The following is a 20948-nucleotide window of genomic DNA, read 5'->3' as shown; positions in this document are numbered from 1 at the left end:
AATGTTTCTTGGCCTCTTTATGTCTTTTGGTCTTGTAGCGTGTGATTTTAGAAAGAAAGATGTCTGTTTTAAAAAAGGTGGATGTCTCACATCAGCAGGACTAGTGATTAATATGTAGCAAAACAGTAGCTAAATATATAGTAGGTGAGATGGTGGTGTTAGCGGTTATCTCTGTTGTCTCATAGAACCAGGGTCTAGAGATTGGCTCTGGACTGTGGCGCCCATCTGTGTGGAGTTTGCATGATCCTTCAGGCTTTATGTGGACTCTCTGGTTTGCTCGTCCCTCCCAGAGGAACACTGGTGAGGTCTGATTAGCTACTCTAAATGTTTAGTTTGTCAATAGACCTGTGATTGACTTCTGACCTGTACAGAGAGATAGCAGGCAGGTCCTCCAAGTTTCACCTTCTACCCTATACAGTATATGTGTAATAGGTGCTGGGATGCTTCTGTGACATAACTGAACATGCTGAACTGATAATGACCTAGCTTTCTATTAATGGATCAATGGATATACACAGTATAAACTAAAATTCTATGCTTAAAGAATTAGAATATATGGCACTGCAGCTTTAAAACAAAGGCTTGTTTAAAAGAGCCACATACTGTATTAAAGCTAAAAAAGTAATAGATGTAAATAAAAGTAAAATAATTTCAACAACATATTAAAAATAAGTTTATATTTGATATGGCTTTAGCTGGGCAATAATATTTTTATAACATAGTTTTAACAGCGTTTTATTTCAGACCTTGTACTATTCCACTGTCTGAACTTTAGTTTTTCTGGATTATGTAGCATAAAGCACTGACCTAATCCAAATATCTTCTAAACACTTTAACTAGCACTGGGTCATGAAGCAGCATGAAGCAAACTGTAGGAGGAAATCAGAGCACCTCATGCAAACATGGGGACAACATACAAACTCAACACAGAGAGCACCTCAGGTCCAGAATTGAACCCAGGGCCTAGTAATGTGATGCAGCCATGTTGACCACTGTGTCACATTGCCACCCCACTAATGTAATACATTTCACAGTTAATTCTGTGAATCACATAGAAATCTATGAAGCACCTAAATCATTTTATGTGATCTCTTATATTGTGAGCCTCTTTCCCTTGCAGTTAGGCATTCAGAAATACTACTGTACATATGTGTGGTATTTTAAAAATGCACTAAACACTAAACACTAAAAAGTCTACACTTGTGGGATAGGCAAGTGTTGTTTATTCATTATAGCACTTTCTCTGGTGTCCTTTATCACAGCTGGTGTTCACTAGACCACATAGAAGATACTAAAAACTTTTATAAGTATGAATTTGAAGAAGCAGTAAGTTACAAATAAGTGACAAATGGGAGGTTCTATACTGTACATTCACCTTGCTGTCACATATACTTAACCTTTGAACAGTCATTTCTATTACCAGTGCTGAGTTGTGGTTAGACTACACTGAGTCCTGAAAGTCCAGAAATTACCCACCTGTCTATTACCTTTAGGTTTGGTACATTCAGTTTTTCTACAATGTGCAGACGTAACAAATAATTGTTTTTAAGTACACTACACTACCTCCTCAATTTTTTGAGGAATTACTCAAAGGCAACACTTTGTTTTATTTCTTTGGATTCAGTTTGGAATCCAAATTAATAACAACACGGATTCAATATGCAGGCGGTCTTTTCCTTGAAAGAGACATTTATTTATCACAGAATTTTGAAGTTTGAAGGATTCTCCCTGAACTATTTTTAGAGATGAAATGAAAGACCTTTAAAAAACCCTCCTTCTTCCCAATGATGATGTTCAGACTGCATGGCACAAAAGAAAATATTTCCACTTTAATAAGGCTGATAAGGTTCATCAGCTGAAAGCTCAAGGGATTTACTTGTCTGTGAATGATGAATATTAAAGTAGTGCCAGAATTAAATCACAACTACTCATCATTAGCAGTGGGTTATTTACACTTGACAGGCTTGATAGTACGTAGAAATAACTGAGTAGAACAATTATGTGGAAAAAAGCTGTTATCAGCTACCGGGTTGATACATTTGTGAATAGACGGCGTCTTGAACTTTTGATTTTATCATGGTATAAATTAAATTATAATCTAACCAAACTCTGGATTAATAACATCTTACTTTCTGCACCTGCTGTATAAAAGACCAATGTATCGTTTCAAATATTATGGAGAATTTTGATCACGACATGATGGTAGATGTTGCTGTTTTGGAATCAGTCACAAGCAGAGCAACCGTATATATTGAGAGGTTCAAAAGGAAGTCCTACTTTGACGTAGAAAACTGAGGTTTTTTTAGTTTTTAACAGAGAAGACTACAAGGACTATGCAGTGTTCAAAATCCTGCAAGGAATCGACAAACCCTAACCCTGCTTCTTGCAACTCAACAGCGAAACACGAACCAGAGGACACAAATGGAAACTTAAGGGGAAGTACATACTGTAGAACTAAGAAGAGGAGGCACTTTCAGACAAAAAGGTTGTGAGAGGCAAGAACAAGCTACCAGCCATGTTGTTAAGACATTAAAAAAATGGTTGGCTGAAATCTGCAGATCAATTAGATACTTAAATCCACAAGCTAGAGGTCCAAATTGGAACCTCTCGTTTGTAACCATTTTCTTTTAATAATTCTTGATCGTGATTCTCTAGGTTACAAATATGCACAGTTAACTGTCCTGTCAGTAAATGATGAGAACCCCGAAAGGTATGCATTGAAAATAGATTCATTTGATCATCTCATATATGCACTTGAATAGTTATTTCCGTTCAATTCAAAAGCCAATGGTAGAGATTCAGATTCTGTACTTATTTTGTACCATGTATGTGCATATACTGTTCCAAAGACAGAATAGAATTAGCAAGAATTGACTTTCTACACTGGTGACTGACCTAATAAAAAATTAAAAATCTTTATTTAGCTAACCTTGCATTGAAATGTGCAACATTGTCTACTAGTTTTAAATAACCTTTTTGAAAAGAAAAAAAAACTTTTGCTTTTTTTTCTTATAAAACAGTATTTTGCTCTGGTGAAGCGTCTGTATTTCAAAACATTAAAACAGGTTTTGAACTCCTGCTGTTAGCAGAGGAACAGAGGACAGAGCTGGTCACGCGTGGATGGTTGAGTTGAATCACGTCGCAAAAAGCTCAAGTAGAGACATTAAAACCACTGTTGACGACGCACTGGTGTGCAGCACAGGGCAGAAGACGTGATCATTTGATTCGTATCCGTGAACTACTCCTGCAAAGTTAGGATGTTCTTCCAGAGAATTCATAAATATGAAAACCTATGCACCACTGGGATACTGTAGGCAAGTAAAATTTATTAAGAATAGAAAAAAACGTTTTTCGATGCTTCATTTTTCATAAATATCAAGTCTTTTTTTAAGATTTACGGTGATTTCTACGCGAAGATCAGTGTTTTTTTACATCGAAGTGTAACACGAGGCGGTGTCTTTATTCACATCGGATTTGGTGTTTACTGTTGAACATCAGTACATTTTTTACAGCGACTTCAGTGATTATAAAGCGAATGCTGGAATAATTCCTGAGTTCTGTACAACATTACGATCATGAAACTGATCACCACCAGATTAGTAAGTGGCAGGTGCTGCACACGCTTCTAGAATTAGTAAATTGATTTGGTTTACGGGATTTAACTGATACAATCAAAAAGATAAATTACCCTTGCTAGTTTGTGACCAGTGAATGAGTCGGAAAATTCCCACTCTTTAGTCTAAAATGTCTTTATACTGCATTATAACATTCTTCAGTTAGCCGACATTGCAGTTAACGTTAACAGCGCCTTGATTTTCAGAACCAAAATAATATGCTTGTAGTATTTTAATGTGTGAGATTCGAATGCTGTTGTTGAGTTTTCTCTCCAAGCCATGAAGTGAAAGGACAATGTAAATTGTTAAATCTAGATTTGTTTTGGTCATAGATAACTGTAAAAACAGTTGATGCATGGGTTTGTTAAGAAACCATAGTGGCAATGCATCAGATAAGTGCGGGCAGCAAACCATGGCATGGTATGAAGATTATTTAGCACCGCTAACTAGTAAATATTGTAACGCAACGGGGTTCAGGTGGGCGCCCTTTCCGCATTAGGTCGGCCCCGCACCGTCGGGGGCTCGAACCTGGGATTCCCGTGTCACCCAACAGGGACCCAGCCCGGTGAGCTAAAGAGAGATCTCTCTACAGCCCAGGGGCTGTGGTCCTGCTATCACAGGGAAGGGCGGCGACGTCACCGCTCTGGTAAACCGGCTCTTACACAGTACCTGTCGGCCATATGCGTTACAATATAATTGGCATGTTTGTTAATATACTTTTTAATCTGGTCCCGCTGAATTGCTCCTGTTGAAGAAAAGCGTGCATGGACATACAGCATCAGGTAATGCTCATGTCCTGGTCTTCGACGGCACATTTGTTGATGCTTCGTTGGTGATCCCTTTAAAAACGGGATATTATACTACAAACATGCAACATCAAGGTAGAAACAGCAACATTTAAAAATGACATGGCGTCTTACAGAAGGACGAGGTTTGACAGCCAAAGCCGGAATCTAAGTCGCGCCCGTTTCTTCCATAGAAAAACCTGCCGCTGTTTGTAAAGGAGCCTGATGCCTGTCATATGGAGCTGGTTTACCCTCAACTTCATCTTTCTGCTGTACAGTAGAGGAGCAAGTGGTACGTAATACCCTTTCCCACGTTTGGGGTTTTCTGTTTATAAACCTTAATTTCATTACATGTTTAATGGAACATTTGAATGTCACTTGCTGTTGTATTGCTCGAAGCAAATGTATGCTAAATCGTTGTCCTCATAGATCTGAGCTGAAGTAAAACTCAGTATGTGAAATATCAATGGGAATGTTTATGATCATGATCTGACTAGTTTATCTAGATTATGTTCTGTTCTGGATTATCTACTTGTGTTCTGTTCGGAATTGTATTTTATTCATGATTTATTTTCGTTGCAGTTGTCTTTAATATTTTAGGAATGCATTTTGCGTTCGTACTTCACAGATGTGTCTAAATGTTATTTGGATCCTGTTGTGAGTTTTAATTAATTTAAAATTACAACGATACACACTATTTCATACCTAGGACAAACATGTTTATCGCTACACTTTTTTTAATTCATGGAGATTTGCTGAAGGGAGGAGCAACAGCAATGATATTACAGATAAAATATTCTCCTGTGAGACGATAATACAAATGATAGTGAAATCACAAGAACATTCTGATTAAATTAGTTTGAGCTAACAGAAAACATGACGGACACATTGCAACTTCTAACTACAAAAGGAAAAAAACAAAATGATTTAAATGACAGTTTTGATCATGTGTCAGATAAGTTTTAAGGAGGTTTGAAGTTGTTGTTGTTTTCTGTACTTTTCTTAGAGAAGCTGTGTGCTATATTTGCCACCAATGGTACACTTGGCAAACTGGGCTCAAGCATTGAAGTGTACTGCACCTTTAAGAAATTTGTTACAGGAAGATGCAGAAAAGCCATCTTTAGAGATACAAACCAGGAATATAATTTCATTGAATACAATTCCACAACTCTGTTATTGAAGACAGAGCTGAGGAAACACAGAACAGTGTTTGTTTGTAAGTGTGCACCAGATGAACCTCTCTATGAACCATGTGGATTAGACATCCTTGCTGGACGTAAGTATTCCATTTCAGTACCACTTGCAGTTCTTTGTCTAGGACACCTAAGTACATCCATGTCTCTGTGTGTTCATTCTTATTTTCACATTAATTAAATTTAGTTTTGTATCCCATTGCCTGCCAAGGAAATATTAAGCATTACGAAAACCAAGAGGATATATTTACTGTTAGAAAATGTAATGTCATTATTGAAAACGCGCATCATGTCTTTAATCTGAAAAGTGCCCCTTTGTGTAGTTCCTCTTTCTTTATTAAAATAAGTTCACTTCCCTAAATGTTCCATCTGAACATCCTGCAAGTGTGGAGAACTACTCTACTTGAAAGTACCAATCTTTTAAGTGAGTGATGGTAACAGTTTTAAAAATAGCACTTGCAGTAGTGTAATGCTTGTTATGTATTTTCCTTACACTGGCCAAAATAGTGTTATTCTTTCTCATATTCTGATGCTTGTAGACAGCATCTTTGCAAATAAAAAAAGGTATCTGAATTCAGTGATTGTAGTTCACGTAGTCTTCCTTTCTTTGGTATCTCCGGTGTAGGAAGTCAATGTATTTTGTGCACATTACTTGAACTAAAACCATGACCTTTACATTCTGAGCACTAAACAATCTGTGGTTGCCCTACAGTTTCACCTGATGTTCCCCAGAACCTAATATGTATTCAGAATGGAAATCTTGGAGACATAACATGCAGGTGGAAAAAGGGAAGTAACACACACATTGAAACTACATATGAGCTTTGGTGAGTGAGAAGAACAAATATTCCTTCTGGATCTTTTGAATATAAACTTAGATTTATTTTTTACACCCTCCCTTCTACAAATCAGAATAAAGGGGCAGAGAGTTCTTTTATAGTTTCTTGGAATGAATTTCGTTAAAAATCAACAGTATTACTCATGCTGCACGGTTTCTTTGTGGATAAGGTTTTAGGTCACTGAGTTTCTGTTCTTTAAATGGCAAAACATTTCCTTTGCTACCCAGTCATATACATTAAAATAACATTTGCAAAAACACTCGTGGAAATTGAAAATAGCTGTTATCTTGCTCTTGGTGACACATGCCAATAGAGTACTAAATGCTTGTTTCACTTGAGGTTATTGTTCTTTGTTTCAGGGTGAAAACCGAATCTTATAATGGTACAAAGCGTTTAGCCTCTCATTCTGGCTCTGAATATGTGATTTTTCCAGTGCTTCATTCAGAAGTGAAATACTCAGTCTGGGTTACAGCATCAAATAAGTTGGGAACTGCATCTTCCCCATCATTGAAATTCACCCTCAATGATATAGGTAGGTGTCTTTCTGGGCATGCTAAGTACAGAAAGTATTCATTGAAAAAGTGTTCTGCCCTACAGAAAGTAAAGTGGTTCTTTTTGTACAATGGGATATTTCAGTTTTTAATTTGTATCTACTTTATCTCTAAACATTTTTCTCAATATTTATTATGCTTCTGACAAAGGAAACAAGTCTGAGCTCATGGTAACTGCCTAAGAAGCTGCTTCTGATAAAATCATGAAAGAGGTCTCCTTCTTCTCATCCTTGAATAACTGCCAGGCAAAATGTGTAAACAAATTCTTTGTCTTTTGTAATTGCTATAATTTAGAATTGTGATTATTTTCAAAATCAAGTTTTCTGAGTGCTGAGAAAATGCAAAATCTATCAAGCTTGACCGTGTGAATCTGAGGTTTAGACAGGGAGCACTAGGTTCTTGAGCAGGTGGAAGAATGATATTCTTGTGACATTCCTAGCATGCACTTCACTTGACAACTTGGTCAAAAGTTATACCAAGGCTTCTAACTTCCACCATGTGTTTGATTTCAGCACTATCAATAACACTGAAATCAACAACTTTGCAAAGCTGGTGATTGGAGCCCACAGTCTTGCCACAGTTAAGCTTAAGAAGTTTAGCTTTGCATCTTTGTCTGAGATGCAAAGAACAGAAACGGTAATACAGTATTAGCACCCCATTTAGTTTGCTAAAGTAAAACTTGGAGTCAGTAATATAGCAGTGAAACAAGTCCATGATGGTAAAAAGTAACAAAGAGGCATCATGAAAATACTACAAAGTTAATATCAAAAGGATTTTTACTGTTAAATATTAAGAATGTACTATTTAATATTCTGTCATCTGTTTACTATTCCACTATTTAGAATTCTATGGACCACCCTGAGTAAATTAGACATTATCAGATTTTAATCTTGGCTCTTGGTTGCCAAACTAATGAATGGAAGTACTAGTGATCCCAGGATACCTTTCCTTGCAGTCTGATAGCATGCATAAATCCAGAAGAAAGATTATTATGTAATGCAGAGTCAGAAGCCATCTGCAATTTTTTTATTTTAAAAGGGCAATTGCAGAACTGTGTCTGTCTAAATCCACACTGAAAATGTTTAAAAAGCTCAACAGAAGCAAAATAGGACCATAAATGAGCTATCACTGCCTGTTCCGGGTGTTTGCAAGAAAGGGCAAATTGGAACAAAGATAGTACATGGGGACAATACAGGATATTTTTTTAAATCAGGTGTAATAATAACATACTTTCAGCCTACAAGAAAAAGACATTGTTCATTGTGTAGAAGATATTTCAGGAATTCTTTGGTGACATAGATATAAAAAACAAAGAACACCGAATCAAAGTTTCAGTAAGAGGATGTAGAAATAAGACCATTGATGCAGTACATCTTGAACCAGTAAAAGTAAGAGGGAGTTGTCATGACTGCAGATGGTGAGGTTGGAACCTGGTTATTAGTAATATTATGTGTTTTGTACTGTAAGGTGTACAAAATGAGTTACACTGTTCAATAAAGAGGGGTAAGCAGATTGATTAGCAGGTTCAAACATTTTATTAAAAATTAGCGCAGGATTACTTTCAGTAATACTGGAAGAGGAAGTCCTGGCCATCTTAAGGGCACCCCTATGGGCCTTCTGGTTTTGTTGATTGTGCTCTCTTTATTTTGCTTTAACATTGATTTCTGCTTTTTCGGCAGTCAAATTTCACCCTCCACACGTCACCGTGCTAAATTGCTCATCGCAGAATTGCACGTTACATTGGAGGGATATAGAGAAGGCTCAGCTCTTGGAGGTCCGATACCAGATTGTTGGGGAGAGCTCTTGGATACACCAAACTTTCAAAGTAAGAGACCAATAGGCAAATGTTTGTTAAACTCCTGCTGTGTCATTTCTACATTTAAGAAAATGTTTATGTTCTTTGACTTTACTAAGCAAATTGGAATGAAAGGGTCTCAAAATTCAATATGCTATGTGCTTTGCTTAGTCTACAGCTAATTTATTCATTAAGTTTTATTTCAGATAATAACTTTGAAAATATCAATTATAGCCTATTTGTTACACTGCAGTGCATTTTACTCCAATGGGTAACCATCTGTTTACGCCCTGGTTTGTTTCTCATCGTATCTATAGGAAGCACTAAAAGGATCATCTTTGCACTTTGGTTTTGGGTGGGAAATGACCAAGGTGGTATTTCCACCCTTTGTAAAAAAAAAAGAAAACCTGTTTCTTTCTCTGTCTGAAAGTGTGATTTGAGTGGTGACTTTGTGGCGGAGACCAATGATGAAAACAGCAAACATACCCTGGTCTTTAATGAACTTCTGTATTTTATGAAATTGAAATTAAATTGAGAGTCAAGGTGGTGGTCAAAGTGATGGCTAGCATTACTGCTTTTCAGTGCTGGGGAAACTGCTCAATTCATTTCCAGACCTGGGGTACTATCTCTGTCCAGTTTTGTATGTTTTCTCCTTGTTCATACGGGTTTCCTCTGGGTGCTCAAGTGTCCTCCTACAATCAAAAGACATACTGTCAGGTGTCTGGTCAGTTGGTTTCTGGGAAAATTGACCATGGTTGAATGTGTGCTTGTTTGTGTCTGTGTGTGCCCTGCAACTGACTGGTGTATCCAGGGTGTATCCTGCATTGCTTGCCAGTATAGGCTCTGGCGACCCTGCCCATTAGAAAAAGGATAGATGGAATAAAAGTCCAACCTCCAAAATACAATCTCCTATTGACTGAGAGATACAGAAATATTCTACACCACTGAATTCACTTTCTTTACACAATGTTTTAATCTTTCAGAGTGTTGTGTAATGAAATCAAAACAATTTAAAAATAGAAATGACCATAAACAGGTTTCAACTAAAAGTGAAACCTCCTAAGTTTATCTGTCATATACACTGATTCTGAAAGATAGTTTACCCCTCAAATAGTTTTCCATTAATTGTGTTTAGAAGGTTTAATACTTATGTAAAATTGTGTTCAAGTAAATAAGGTGTTATAGTTAGTATCTGCAGATGATTAAATATGCAGGTTATTAAATATTAATTATTCAAAGAATCCACTAAGTGAAGGTCAGAACTTAGACCACAATCTTCTTAATCATGTTAAAAATGGCTTTTCTTGCTTAAGTATAGTTGACATTTCCCTATCATTTATTTTGTGCATACAAACTGATGCATTCTTAGCATTTAATTTTCTACTTTTAATTGTTAAATGTTTAATGTAATATACATCTACAGTAATAATTCTTGTTTCGTACTTAAAGGCCACTGCAAACGATACATTGAGCTGTGGTGGTCTTCAGCCCTTCACAACTTACACATTCCAGGCTCGGTGTAAACTGAGCTGTACTGAAGGTATATGGAGCGAGTGGAATGAAGCAGTTAATACGACAACAGGGGAAGCAGGTAAATCAGTTACGTATTTCATGTTTCTGTAAAGGGATGCACCGCTTGCTTAGAAATAATCTAAAAGCATTGCACACATGGAGGATAGGCGCTTATGTTTGACAGGTAATTGTAAAAAAAATATAAAGTCAAATGTAAGAACTGTAGTACTGAGTGGATGAAATGTGATGTGAAATGAAATTCAGCTTTGGTCATTTAATAATTGCATCAAATTCAGCAAAAATGTTTTACTAATATTTATTATCTATACTGTATATAATAATGGAACAAATCTATCTATAAGGCTGTTAGTGCTATGAAATAAGTTAGCAAAAGGGGCTACTTTGTAAGATTTTAACTACTGTATGTGCTTTTTCTTAGGGTAGGGTGATATGTTAATAAAGTCAGCAATAATAGTGTGAGAAATGAATTCATCTTGAAATGACTTTTGATTGTCAGATTGTGCATTTCCTTTGTGATTCTGTCAAACATGGGAGGAGAGACAGTGATAAAAATGACTGCACATTAGACTTTTTTTACTTGATTTAAGTCTACTTTCAGGGTTAGATTTATATTTATAAATTACAGTTTGTATTTCTGTGGATCTACTGTGTACCATTCAAGCCATTTGAATGTTTCAGATGACTTTTAGAGAATCTCCTTGTGTCTTTCATTTTTCACTATTAATAGGCTTTAAGCAGCACATTCCAAGATTCTGGTAAGAATTTGGTATTTAAAAAATGCAGATATTTATAAAGGCCTTTTAAGGTCACTGTAATTATTATTAAAAGGTGAGGGATAATACATATCCTACAGTACTAATTTAAAAAATAATCATTCTGAATAGAAAGCTGCTGAGCCTATCTAAACACATGCACAGTTTGGCAGTGTCAGGCAGTTGCTGTAGTGTACAGCCTATAAAACGATCATTTGCATTTTTCTTTATATTAAAAAGCATTTCATTTCTAGCATCTAAGTGAAGTGATCTTAGATCTGACTGTGGTAGCACCACAAGAGATCTGTTGACTTTACTGGGTACCTTGTTGGTTAAGGTTTTCGTGCATAAGTTGTAGCATTGTGTGGGCTTGCTTGCTTTTGCACATAATGGATTAGTATGTCTGATTTAAAAAATGTTGATGTAATGCTCTTTATGTACATACTGTACATAGCTTCTTAGATTTGCTTATAAGCCATTCAATGAAGATGACAGAAGTTCTTTTTAGCTCTCTTTTGGGTGAGTGTGCAGAACTAGGATTTAGGATATAATTTATTGTGGTTGTATAAGCAGTTTGAGGTCTCTGTTAGTTGGATGACAAGTTGTTTCCCTGAATACTACTGAATTACTGAATATTGCTCATCAATGAGGCACATCCTTGTTTCATTTCTATGATAGCAAGGAAAATAAAACCTACCATGTTAAGGCCACTGATTTTTTAGAACACTTTTAGAATTATGAATATGAGAGATGCAATGACAATATCTGCATAGCTAAAATAATCTGTTTAGATTGTCTTGATTGTCTGTGTTTCTCAAAGAGATGCACTGATGCTGGTGTAAAAGTTGTAAACTTCAGTCTTTAAATTGTTATAGTCAACACTTGTAAACTAAAATTAATGCTGTTTTAACTATATATTGCTTCTTTCAATACCAATGTGTTTATGCAGGTGTGTTTGCACATAGCAAAGTAGTTTGCCTTACATTAATAATGAAACTCATTAATAAAAATATTATTGGATGCATCAGATTATAAAACTGGAATATCCAAGAAGCACCTGTATACAGACTTCGATAAAATAGGTCATTTTGTGGGTACATGACTGTGTGTTATTAGTCATGTATTCTGTTAAAGTTAAGGTCAGTGGTGGTTACTTTTAACAGAATGCCAAGATAGATTCTACTTTTTGATCCTCCTGCTATCTATCTGGATATTGTCATTGCATCTCTCATATTCATGATACATAATCATTCTCCACAAATTGTGAAATGATTTATAAAAACGGAAATTATTTTGCTGTTTTTACAGATCCTCTCCAAAAGCTGGATGTTTGGCATATTGTGGAATCTTCAGAATCCAAAAACAAGTTTGTTAGTGTAGTTTGGAAGGCAAGTATAGTTTTGTTTCTCTTCTTTGTACAACACGAAAAGCAAATATCTATGCCTCTAAGGCCTGTTGCACTTAGATCAGAACTAACCAAAATTATATAACAATATTAAGTGGATCATTAAGTGTGGGTGTAGAACACACATTTTATGGACTCTTGTAAGGATTATGGAGTACATGTCTCTGTAAATCCATAGAGCATAAAATTTTAAGCAGTTAAACAAGTGTAGTGATTATTCAGTTTTCTAGGAATCACATAGAATTAATAACAGAAAAGAAAGACTAGATTTGCTAATAAGGTTAAACTCATTGTGGGAAGGTCACACTTGTTTATGTAGACTTTTGTGAAACAGGTGACTTTACCTTTTCCGTGAAGACTCTCTCCCATCTTTGATCTGTCTTCTGTGGTTAACCCAGCAGCCTGGAACATGAAGTAAAACTGGCAGTGACTTTCTGACAAACTAGAGACCCTCTTCAGTAGTAGTAACAGTATTTTTTCTACATGCATCTGAAATCCGACAAATGTGTGAAAATGAAACCAAAGCTACAGAGTCAGAAAGTTTCAGTTTACAATAAAAGGCTAAATTACTTAAAAGAAATGATGAATCGAACCCCCCCAAGTGATGCTGTTGAAAGTTGTGATAATCGTCACAGTAAGCCTTTTGGATGAGAAGAATTCATGTCAATTTTCATTTTTATCCAATCACAAAATTCCAAACTTAAAAGAAGGCTATAATTTTGACCATTTTACCTTAACAAAGCTGTCTTAACAAAGAGTTAACTTTACAGAATCTTTAAATTATTGTTTTACCAGACAGTCAATACCTTCACACCCATTACATGAAAGATCAAACCCATTCATCGATCCTAAAAATATGGAAAAAAACCTGGCCTAAAATATTAGAGTAGAAGTTGTACAAGTGATAGTGCTACAAGCAACCCAAAGCCAAAAACTTTACTTAAAGATGCTTTGAATATGCTTACCATTTTAATTCATTGTGATCACTTCAAATTCAATTGAGCCTCAAGGCATATATTGTGCTTATGTAGATAAGTAGCTAAGCAGGTGTGAGTCTTGTCAGTACTTGGATGGGAGACCTCCTGGGAAAGCTAAGGTTGCTGTTTGAAGGGGTGTTAGTGGGGTCAGTCGGGGGTGCTCACTCTGCGGTCTGTGTGGGTCTTAGTGCCCAAGTACAGTGACTGGGACACTATACTGGAAAAAAAAGCACTGAACTCCAGCTGAAATGTAAAACCGAGGTCCTGTCTCTCTGCAGACATTAAAAATTCCAAGGGGCTTATTAAAAAAACAAATAGGGGTATTAAACCCAGTGTCCTGGCCTATGTCCCCACTGCCTTTACCAGTCATAGCATCCTGATAATCCCCATCTTTGAATTGGCCTCATCACTCTGTTCTCCTCCCCACTACTAGCTGGTGTGTGGCGAGTGTACTGGTGCACTTTGGCTGCTGTCACATGATTCAGCTGGGGCTACATTTTGGTAGTAGAGAAGTGGAGTCCCTATTACCTGTAAAGCACTTTGTGTGGCATGTCCAGAAAAACACCATATAAGTGTAAGGCATTATTATTAATAGAACAGAATACTGCTGTAATGGACTGAGATATGCTGAGCTTGTATCAGAGCATTAAAAAAAGATCTTTTTCATCTGGCTAATTTTGCTTAATCTGTTGCTTGCTGATTTACTTTTGCTTACAGCAACTAACCAGGTCTGAGGCGAGAGGGGTGGTACTTGGCTACGAAGTTCTTGTTGAGGATCTAGTGGAGAAAAAGCTGTCTGAGGTTTACATTACCAACAGCAGTTACAGCAAGCCTGTGTTCTGCTCCCACTGTACCGTTACCGTGTCTGCTTTCAACTCCAAAGGAAGCTCACCTCCTGCCACCATCAGCATTCCAATATTGTCAGGTACAGACTTTATTTGTTGGCGCAGAAAACGGTGCTGTTTTAATTAGAAACTGTTTGATAAAACCTTTAGGTGTAATTTGTTAAATGTCTAACCAAATATTGCTATATATACCGAAAAGTAAAAGGAAAGAGCAAAGGTTCCAAGGTTTTGGCTACAGTGCCTTCTTTAGGTGTGTGTAGAAGACTGGATGAACCCAGGAATAACAGGAAGAGGTGTGGTGGGAAAGGTTCACTCTCTTATTTGATCGTGCATTGTGGATTTATGCTGTATCTATTCTTTTGCAGCTGGCTTGCTGCCACAGTTCCCTCTTGGATCACTTCCAAATATTGGATATTTCTTTATACACCACACTGTGTTGACACTGTTTTACTATAATAGTAGTCTTTGACTTGTGCATGACCTGATTGATATCTTTCTTAAGTAAGTGGATTCATTTGGGTGAAAGGCTTTGATTCTGAGCTATTCAAGAGTTGAATTTATTTTCAAGGACTGCACACATACCTACAAAAGTTGACGTGAGGCACGAGTTGGTGCCTTCATTTTTTTAAATTAATTTTATGTGGCCTGCCTTTGAATACATTGTGTCAATCAGGGCAGTTTCTTCCTAGGGCAAGAGTTCTGTTTTCTTCTGTGTGCCCATTGCCCCGATTGAATCTTCCAAAAGATTGGATCTTTTCAAACTTGAATACTGACATACTTATTTTATTGCTTTACAGATTTGTCATCTTTTCCCTCCCCAAGAAATGTGACTTGTCTACCACATAGCAACCACAGCATTATGATATCATGGGAGCCCCCCCTGGACTCCCCTGTGCCTTTACATAGCTACATTGTGGAGTGGTCCCAGGCATACAAGGACACTAAACTCAGCCTCACCTGGAAGAGGCTCAGTCATCACCAGCTTTCAACTGTCATATCAGGTATGAAGAGAAAGTACCACAGATCTGGTAGGCTATTGTTGAAAGATCACAATTAACATTTTCTTCCAATTATGCAGGAGATCCAAGTGAGTCTGTAGCTTTTCCACATCATCAATTTGTCATAGCTCACTTGGAAAAGCAGCAAAGCTCACTTTGCATTACTGGACAAGAGTAGAACTCAGAGAACAGGTCAAAAATGGCCTAAATGTCAAAGAATCTTAAATTTCAATGGCAAGGACATGAATTGTCGGAGAAATTCAAAATTACCTTTACAAAAAAGTGAATACATGTGAAAGAAATTAGAGACCTTGATAACAGGCGTTAATCCATATTAAAAAAAATCCCCTGATAACTGAAAACAGTAATCTTTATCCCTCATAATCTCTTCAAAATGAATTCATATTTTTGACTACAGCAGAAATTATCAAGACATTTTGTTAATGTGACATGTTAATGTTCTGAAGTAGGCCTCTAGGATTCTTAGCTCACGTTTTTGATTCTCAGATATTTATGTTGACTTCATAAGGCCATATCTGAATGACTCAAAATCATAAACTGGTCAACTTTATCCCTTGCTAAAACTAGACAGATCTTGCCCAGGCTCTCCAGACCCACACAGAGAACTGTATTCTCTTGCCTGCCTTCTCTGGTAAATCAGTGCAGTGGCCCGCAAAACATCCAGAATCTAATATAACTGACAGACAACATGCAGTGTATACTGCACATTGTATCTGTGAGATACTGTGTAGATATATATTTCAGGCTCTCTTAGAACATCAAGAGCTATATTGTTAAATGCTGTATGTTAGCCATAAACTTTCAAAGTTCTTAGTTTCTCTTACAAACAGTTGAGCCAAGTTCAAACTAATGAAACTTTTATTCTTTTGAAAATAATTTATGGGCTTTTTGGACATGCTGTGATCTTCTGATAAAAGTGTCGACTGAGGCATTTTAATAGTACACTTTAATATCTGAAATTCAACCTTATATGATTTGTCTCCACTACATTTCAGAAATATTTTTTAAAAATCATATCAATTTTTAATTAATGATGGACATGGTGTATGCTACATTATCTTAAACTTTCTTTCCTTCCCAAATATAGAAAATGTTCAGCCTTGTGTGTGCTATAAAGGTGCTGTCTATGCTCTGTATGACCACGGGCTTGGAAAGGCAGGTTTTGTCAATGCATACTCCTGGCAATCAGGTAAGTAATCACCATTACATCCAATTTGGAATTTTTGAATTATGGTTCTTATCTCTCTCATCAGTATGTTCTTTGAAGTTCCATCTCAGGGTCCGAAGCTAAACGTCAGACAGTGGGACAACAAGAGCTTAACTGTGTATTGGAAAGAAATTTCCGAGCAGGACAAAAGAGGATGCCTTAAAAGCTACAATCTTTACCTAGAAAATATCCAAGGACATCTACAGAAGTATGGTATGCAACGTTTAACCTCACAAACTTTCTAGGTCTCTTTTTGTATTTCTATATCCAGTTATCTATGTGGGTGGTGGCTGTAAAGTGTGAGCCCCTGCCAGTGTTATTTTAGTTAATGCATTTTTTTAATGCGGTCTCAACATTTGCATACGCAAATGTACAGAACACTGAAAAAACTCTACAAATCTAGGTTGCGTGCAGTCTTGTCTTATGAGCTTTTTGTGTAATTACACTGACTTGATCATAAAAACACATGCACCCATGTGCATTTTGTATCCTTTTCAACAGATGAGAATGAAAACGCTAAGATGGCGAGATCTTTGATGTGTCAGTTATATTTTAATTGTTGCAATTCTAAAAGTGGGTTCTTATGTTAGGACTTTGCTATAAGGTTCAGAAAATGAATTTATTTGTGGCTGTTCCAGGTCCGATAGATCCCACTTACAGAAGTTATACCATCAGTGACTTGCAGCCTGCTGCTTCCTATTATCTATGGATGACAGCTTCCACAGACACAGGTGAAGGACGGAAAGGGGAAAAATATACTTTTACTGCTTATCCTGAACGTAAGTTGAAAAAACACCTATAAGGTTGCACAAATATGTACACATAAATGCAAAGGCTTTGTAATTTTATTTGTACATTTCCATGAAAAGGTTTAGAAATGCTGCCTGTAAAATATAAACAACATGATCATGAACTAGGTATGAAGTATAATACACAATATAAACCACATGTTCTATGTACATTTAATAAGTACTCTTAGCATCAGCTAAAATTTTGCTGTCCTTTAAATCTCTCTACTTGGTAATCAAATCGGTGACTTCTGATGCACACCCGATGACCTAATGAGTTCAACATTTTTATTTCAGGAGAAGACGACCAGCTTTTGGTGATATGGCCAACAACAGTTTTAGTTTCTTTCCTAGTGTGGCTTTTTTTGGTGTTTTTGTGTCGGGTCTCGGTACAACGAAGGTAAAGAATCTTCCACTTCAGAGATAGATCTTTTAGTCACAAACCTTCACATCCTAAACATTCCATCCACATAACAGTACATCATAGAGAAGAATAATCAAGTCACATACTCTGAAGTAAATTTAGGATACTACACCAGTATTTCAAGTATTAAACCAATGTGAGCTGAATTGCAAATAATCGTATTCAGCCTCGTTAACAAAGTAAGGAATGAGCCCTTTTGATAATGTAGTGTGTGAAGTCATAATATATAATATGTTATCACTACTTTTTTAATTACTTTGAAGTTACCTTTTTTCTTCTCAGGCCTTCTCCCTGTTGTTTCTGCATCATACCTGGTAATGTTCCTGATCCTGCCAACAGTAAATGGGCCAAAGAGTATGCTGCAGTCAAGGTATATACAGGTGCTGGGACACCATCTACTGTATTCCACCCTATTTCGGTTGAAAATGAAAACAGTAATCTTTGATTTACGTTGATATCAGTTAAATACCTGGTACTACATGGTACCTTTGCCTTACGGATACATTGTTCTCTGCGCTTGCATAGCCTGGGCTTTCCAGATGTTCCCTTTAATTTATTTGGTGAAACAATTTCTTACTTTTCCTTCTTATCTGCTATGTAGCATATCAATAATGGCTGTACACAAGCCAGGTAAGTACTTTAATTTAGTTGTGGATAAGATGGGTCCCTCCTGCATTTAAAGTGCTCTGGGATGAAAGGTCGTAAATTAAAAAAAAAGTTTATGAAAAAGAAAAGAACCTGATAATATTTTTAGGCGCATCAATTCGTTATGCTTCAAGGTTGCCACCTGCTGGACGGAGTAGGAAATGCTTGTGAGACGAGAGCTCAAATTCTATGGCAAACGATCATATTCACAGCGATATGTGCATCTTTGAATGTGTATAATAATACTAGGTATAGTATATAAAAATGTATGAGCAATATTTAACACCTGGTTTCTGAGAAGACATGAAGAAATATTTCATTGAAAATTGAGGGTTGCACTGTAGACATTTTTGAATGTTAGAATTAATACTAATTTTCTTTACTTGTTTAAGAAAAGCTCAGTGAATCCTGTTTTAATTTTTGTTTTCAACAAAAAGATTAATTTCAAAGAGGAAATCTGGCAATTGTACATGTTCCTATATGGGCTGTAAAGTGCATCATAATTGATCTCTATAACTACCAATATATTGTTAAATTTTGTAAATATGAAACAGAATGGTAATTGTGCATTAAATATTATATTTCATTTTTATAGATGCATGTTTTAAAATAGGACATAGAATGACAATCAGATGATCCCAGTTACAAATAGAGACTGCTGACCCATGACCTGGAAGTGATCACAATTTTTTGATTCTGTATTTTCCTTCTTTTGCTAGGGGCATATGAAGCTAGTTTATGAGCTGTATAATAATTCAACATCCAGCAATGAAGAACCAAACACCATAGAAATAGAGGAAATACCTGAGGACTCATTAAATGTACCCAGAACTGTTTCAGAAAGGAACATCTTACCTTCAGGAGAGCCTAAGGAACAGCAATCTCAAGAGCGCGACAGTGGTCAAACTTCCTGTCCTCCATGCCAGTCACAGGGTCTAGGAACATACAAAGGCCAATTCACATGCCCATACATTAAGAGCTTGTCACAAGAATCTGAGTTTTCCACAAAGACACAAATATCTTGCAGCACAGACACAACTGGAGATTATATACCTTCTAATGTCTTGCTGAGTGGAACTAGTGAGGAAGACTCCAATGACTTCATGGAAGATGAATTAATGGAATTTTCCTCCTGTCACAACAGTCCATTTTTGGAACCTATGATTACATTTGGGGGGAAGCTCACTTTAGATGCTGTTAAAATTGACTGCAGTTCTTTCATGGATTGAAGTGTGTTCTGTGTACCCTTTACTTAACCAGTTTTTATTATTTTCACACTAGGATAACCACTAATCAAGAAATGAAGCTATTTAAAAAAAATTGTAAATAAGAGACTACACATTTCATCTTTGCATGAAAGCAATTTCATGCAGTTTATGGTTGTTCATACATTTCTAAGACTTGGGACCTAAAAACTCCTGGATGAAATAGGTTTTGAGCTTTTATTACAGTGCATTGGAAAAGGAAAGGTATGACAATCTATCACGTGCAACCACAATAATTACTCCAAGAGACTGATAGCCACAGGAATGGATTTGAAGACGACATCTGTGATCTTGCACAAAATATTGAATTTCTTCAGGACAATAACTGCCAATAAGGGTGGGACACTGATCACACAAGGATGATAAATACATGAGGATTGTTTAAATTAATTATGGCACATTCTGTACAAGTTTGGGAATATATAAGACCAATAAAATGCCTCTTAAATGAACCTGCTATTCACTTAAATCACTTTCCAGCAGTCTTATGATTTATGTAGCACTTTGTATTCCAAGTATTTCAAAGTGCATGTTGTCTATAACTATTCTGAATTTCTGGTCAAGAAAGAACTTAGGCATTTCATAATAAACACTGGATTTTATATTCAAATTGATAGCATAAATTCAGATGGTCTGTTTAAACTGCCATGCTAAACAGAAGCAAAAGCAACAGGTAAACCAGCAAAATACTTTATTGGGAAATAACCATAACAAGTTGTAATAAAAAAACAATATTACAACTATGCCCCCATGTAGTTAACTTGTTGTCAATTTTATCCTCTGGGCAATTGTTGCACATTGGAAAAACTTAAAGTGGGCCAGTTAAAAAAAATAGGGACAATTAAGTTTGCTGTTGTCTTTCTACACTACAAAAAGGGGTTTGATTAATGAACTTTTATACAAGACCTATTTCTGTTTTAGAATAAATAAAAAGAATATAGTAACGCTTAATTAGGTAAAGATTACCCAAAGGGAGTTGTCCTTTACAACCTCTGCAAGATGTATATTTTGCTGGAGTCATTCTTGAACAGTATTATATACTTTTATCTCTGAGATGAATCCAAATCACCTTTTGCAGAACTTACACTCACAATCCAATTATAAAAGTACTCCACAGACGAAAACATCGCTGGAACACCTAAGAAATTCTCAGGGAAACCTCAAGAGAATATCTGAAAATGCATTTGGACCCAGAGTAACAGCAGAGATAATTAGGTCCTCTATAGTATTTAGATCACAGATATAAAAGCATAAACCTCAAGATATTATACAACTACCTGCTTGCAAAATTAATAGCGCTTACACAGTTGT

At 36.3% G+C, this 20948-nt stretch overlaps 1 protein-coding gene across 3 annotated transcripts; it reads left to right on the top strand.

The window, feature by feature from the left end:
• Positions 1-2323: 2323 nt before the first annotated feature.
• Positions 2324-20089, top strand: il12rb2 (interleukin 12 receptor, beta 2a). 3 transcript variants are annotated; one of them, XM_088598505.1, is made up of 17 exons: positions 2324-2710; positions 3087-3314; positions 4594-4691; positions 5406-5675; positions 6305-6419; positions 6791-6963; positions 8662-8807; positions 10227-10368; positions 12371-12450; positions 14162-14369; positions 15087-15290; positions 16396-16497; positions 16576-16728; positions 17154-17294; positions 17601-17703; positions 18010-18097; positions 19092-20089. In XM_088598505.1, the coding sequence occupies exons 3-17, from the start codon at positions 4625-4627 to the stop codon at positions 19599-19601; spliced, it is 2502 nt and encodes an 833-aa protein (XP_088454631.1). In that variant the 5' UTR covers positions 2324-2710; positions 3087-3314; positions 4594-4624; the 3' UTR covers positions 19602-20089. The 3 variants fall into 3 exon arrangements, with proteins under 3 accessions (XP_088454631.1, XP_088454633.1, XP_088454632.1); XM_088598507.1 differs by lacking the exon at positions 3087-3314; XM_088598506.1 differs by lacking the exons at positions 2324-2710; positions 3087-3314 and adding an exon at positions 4106-4396.
• The last annotated feature ends 859 nt before the right edge of the window (positions 20090-20948 follow it).

The sequence above is a fragment of the Lepisosteus platostomus genome, chromosome 11 (assembly GCF_059453375.1).
Source record: "Lepisosteus platostomus isolate fLepPlt1 chromosome 11, fLepPlt1.hap1, whole genome shotgun sequence".
NCBI lineage: Eukaryota > Metazoa > Chordata > Actinopteri > Semionotiformes > Lepisosteidae > Lepisosteus > Lepisosteus platostomus.
This window is presented reverse-complemented; position numbering and strand designations above follow the sequence as displayed.

Bases quoted from the DNA above. Each gene is read 5' to 3' on its own strand.
- il12rb2 (XM_088598507.1), top strand. From the start codon at position 4,625: ATGCCTGTCATATGGAGCTGGTTTACCCTCAACTTCATCTTTCTGCTG. The intron at 5,676-6,304 runs GTAAGTATTCCA...GTTGCCCTACAG, and splicing joins ATTAGACATCCTTGCTGGAC to TTTCACCTGATGTTCCCCAG. The intron at 16,498-16,575 runs GTAAGTAATCAC...TGTTCTTTGAAG, and splicing joins TGCATACTCCTGGCAATCAG to TTCCATCTCAGGGTCCGAAG.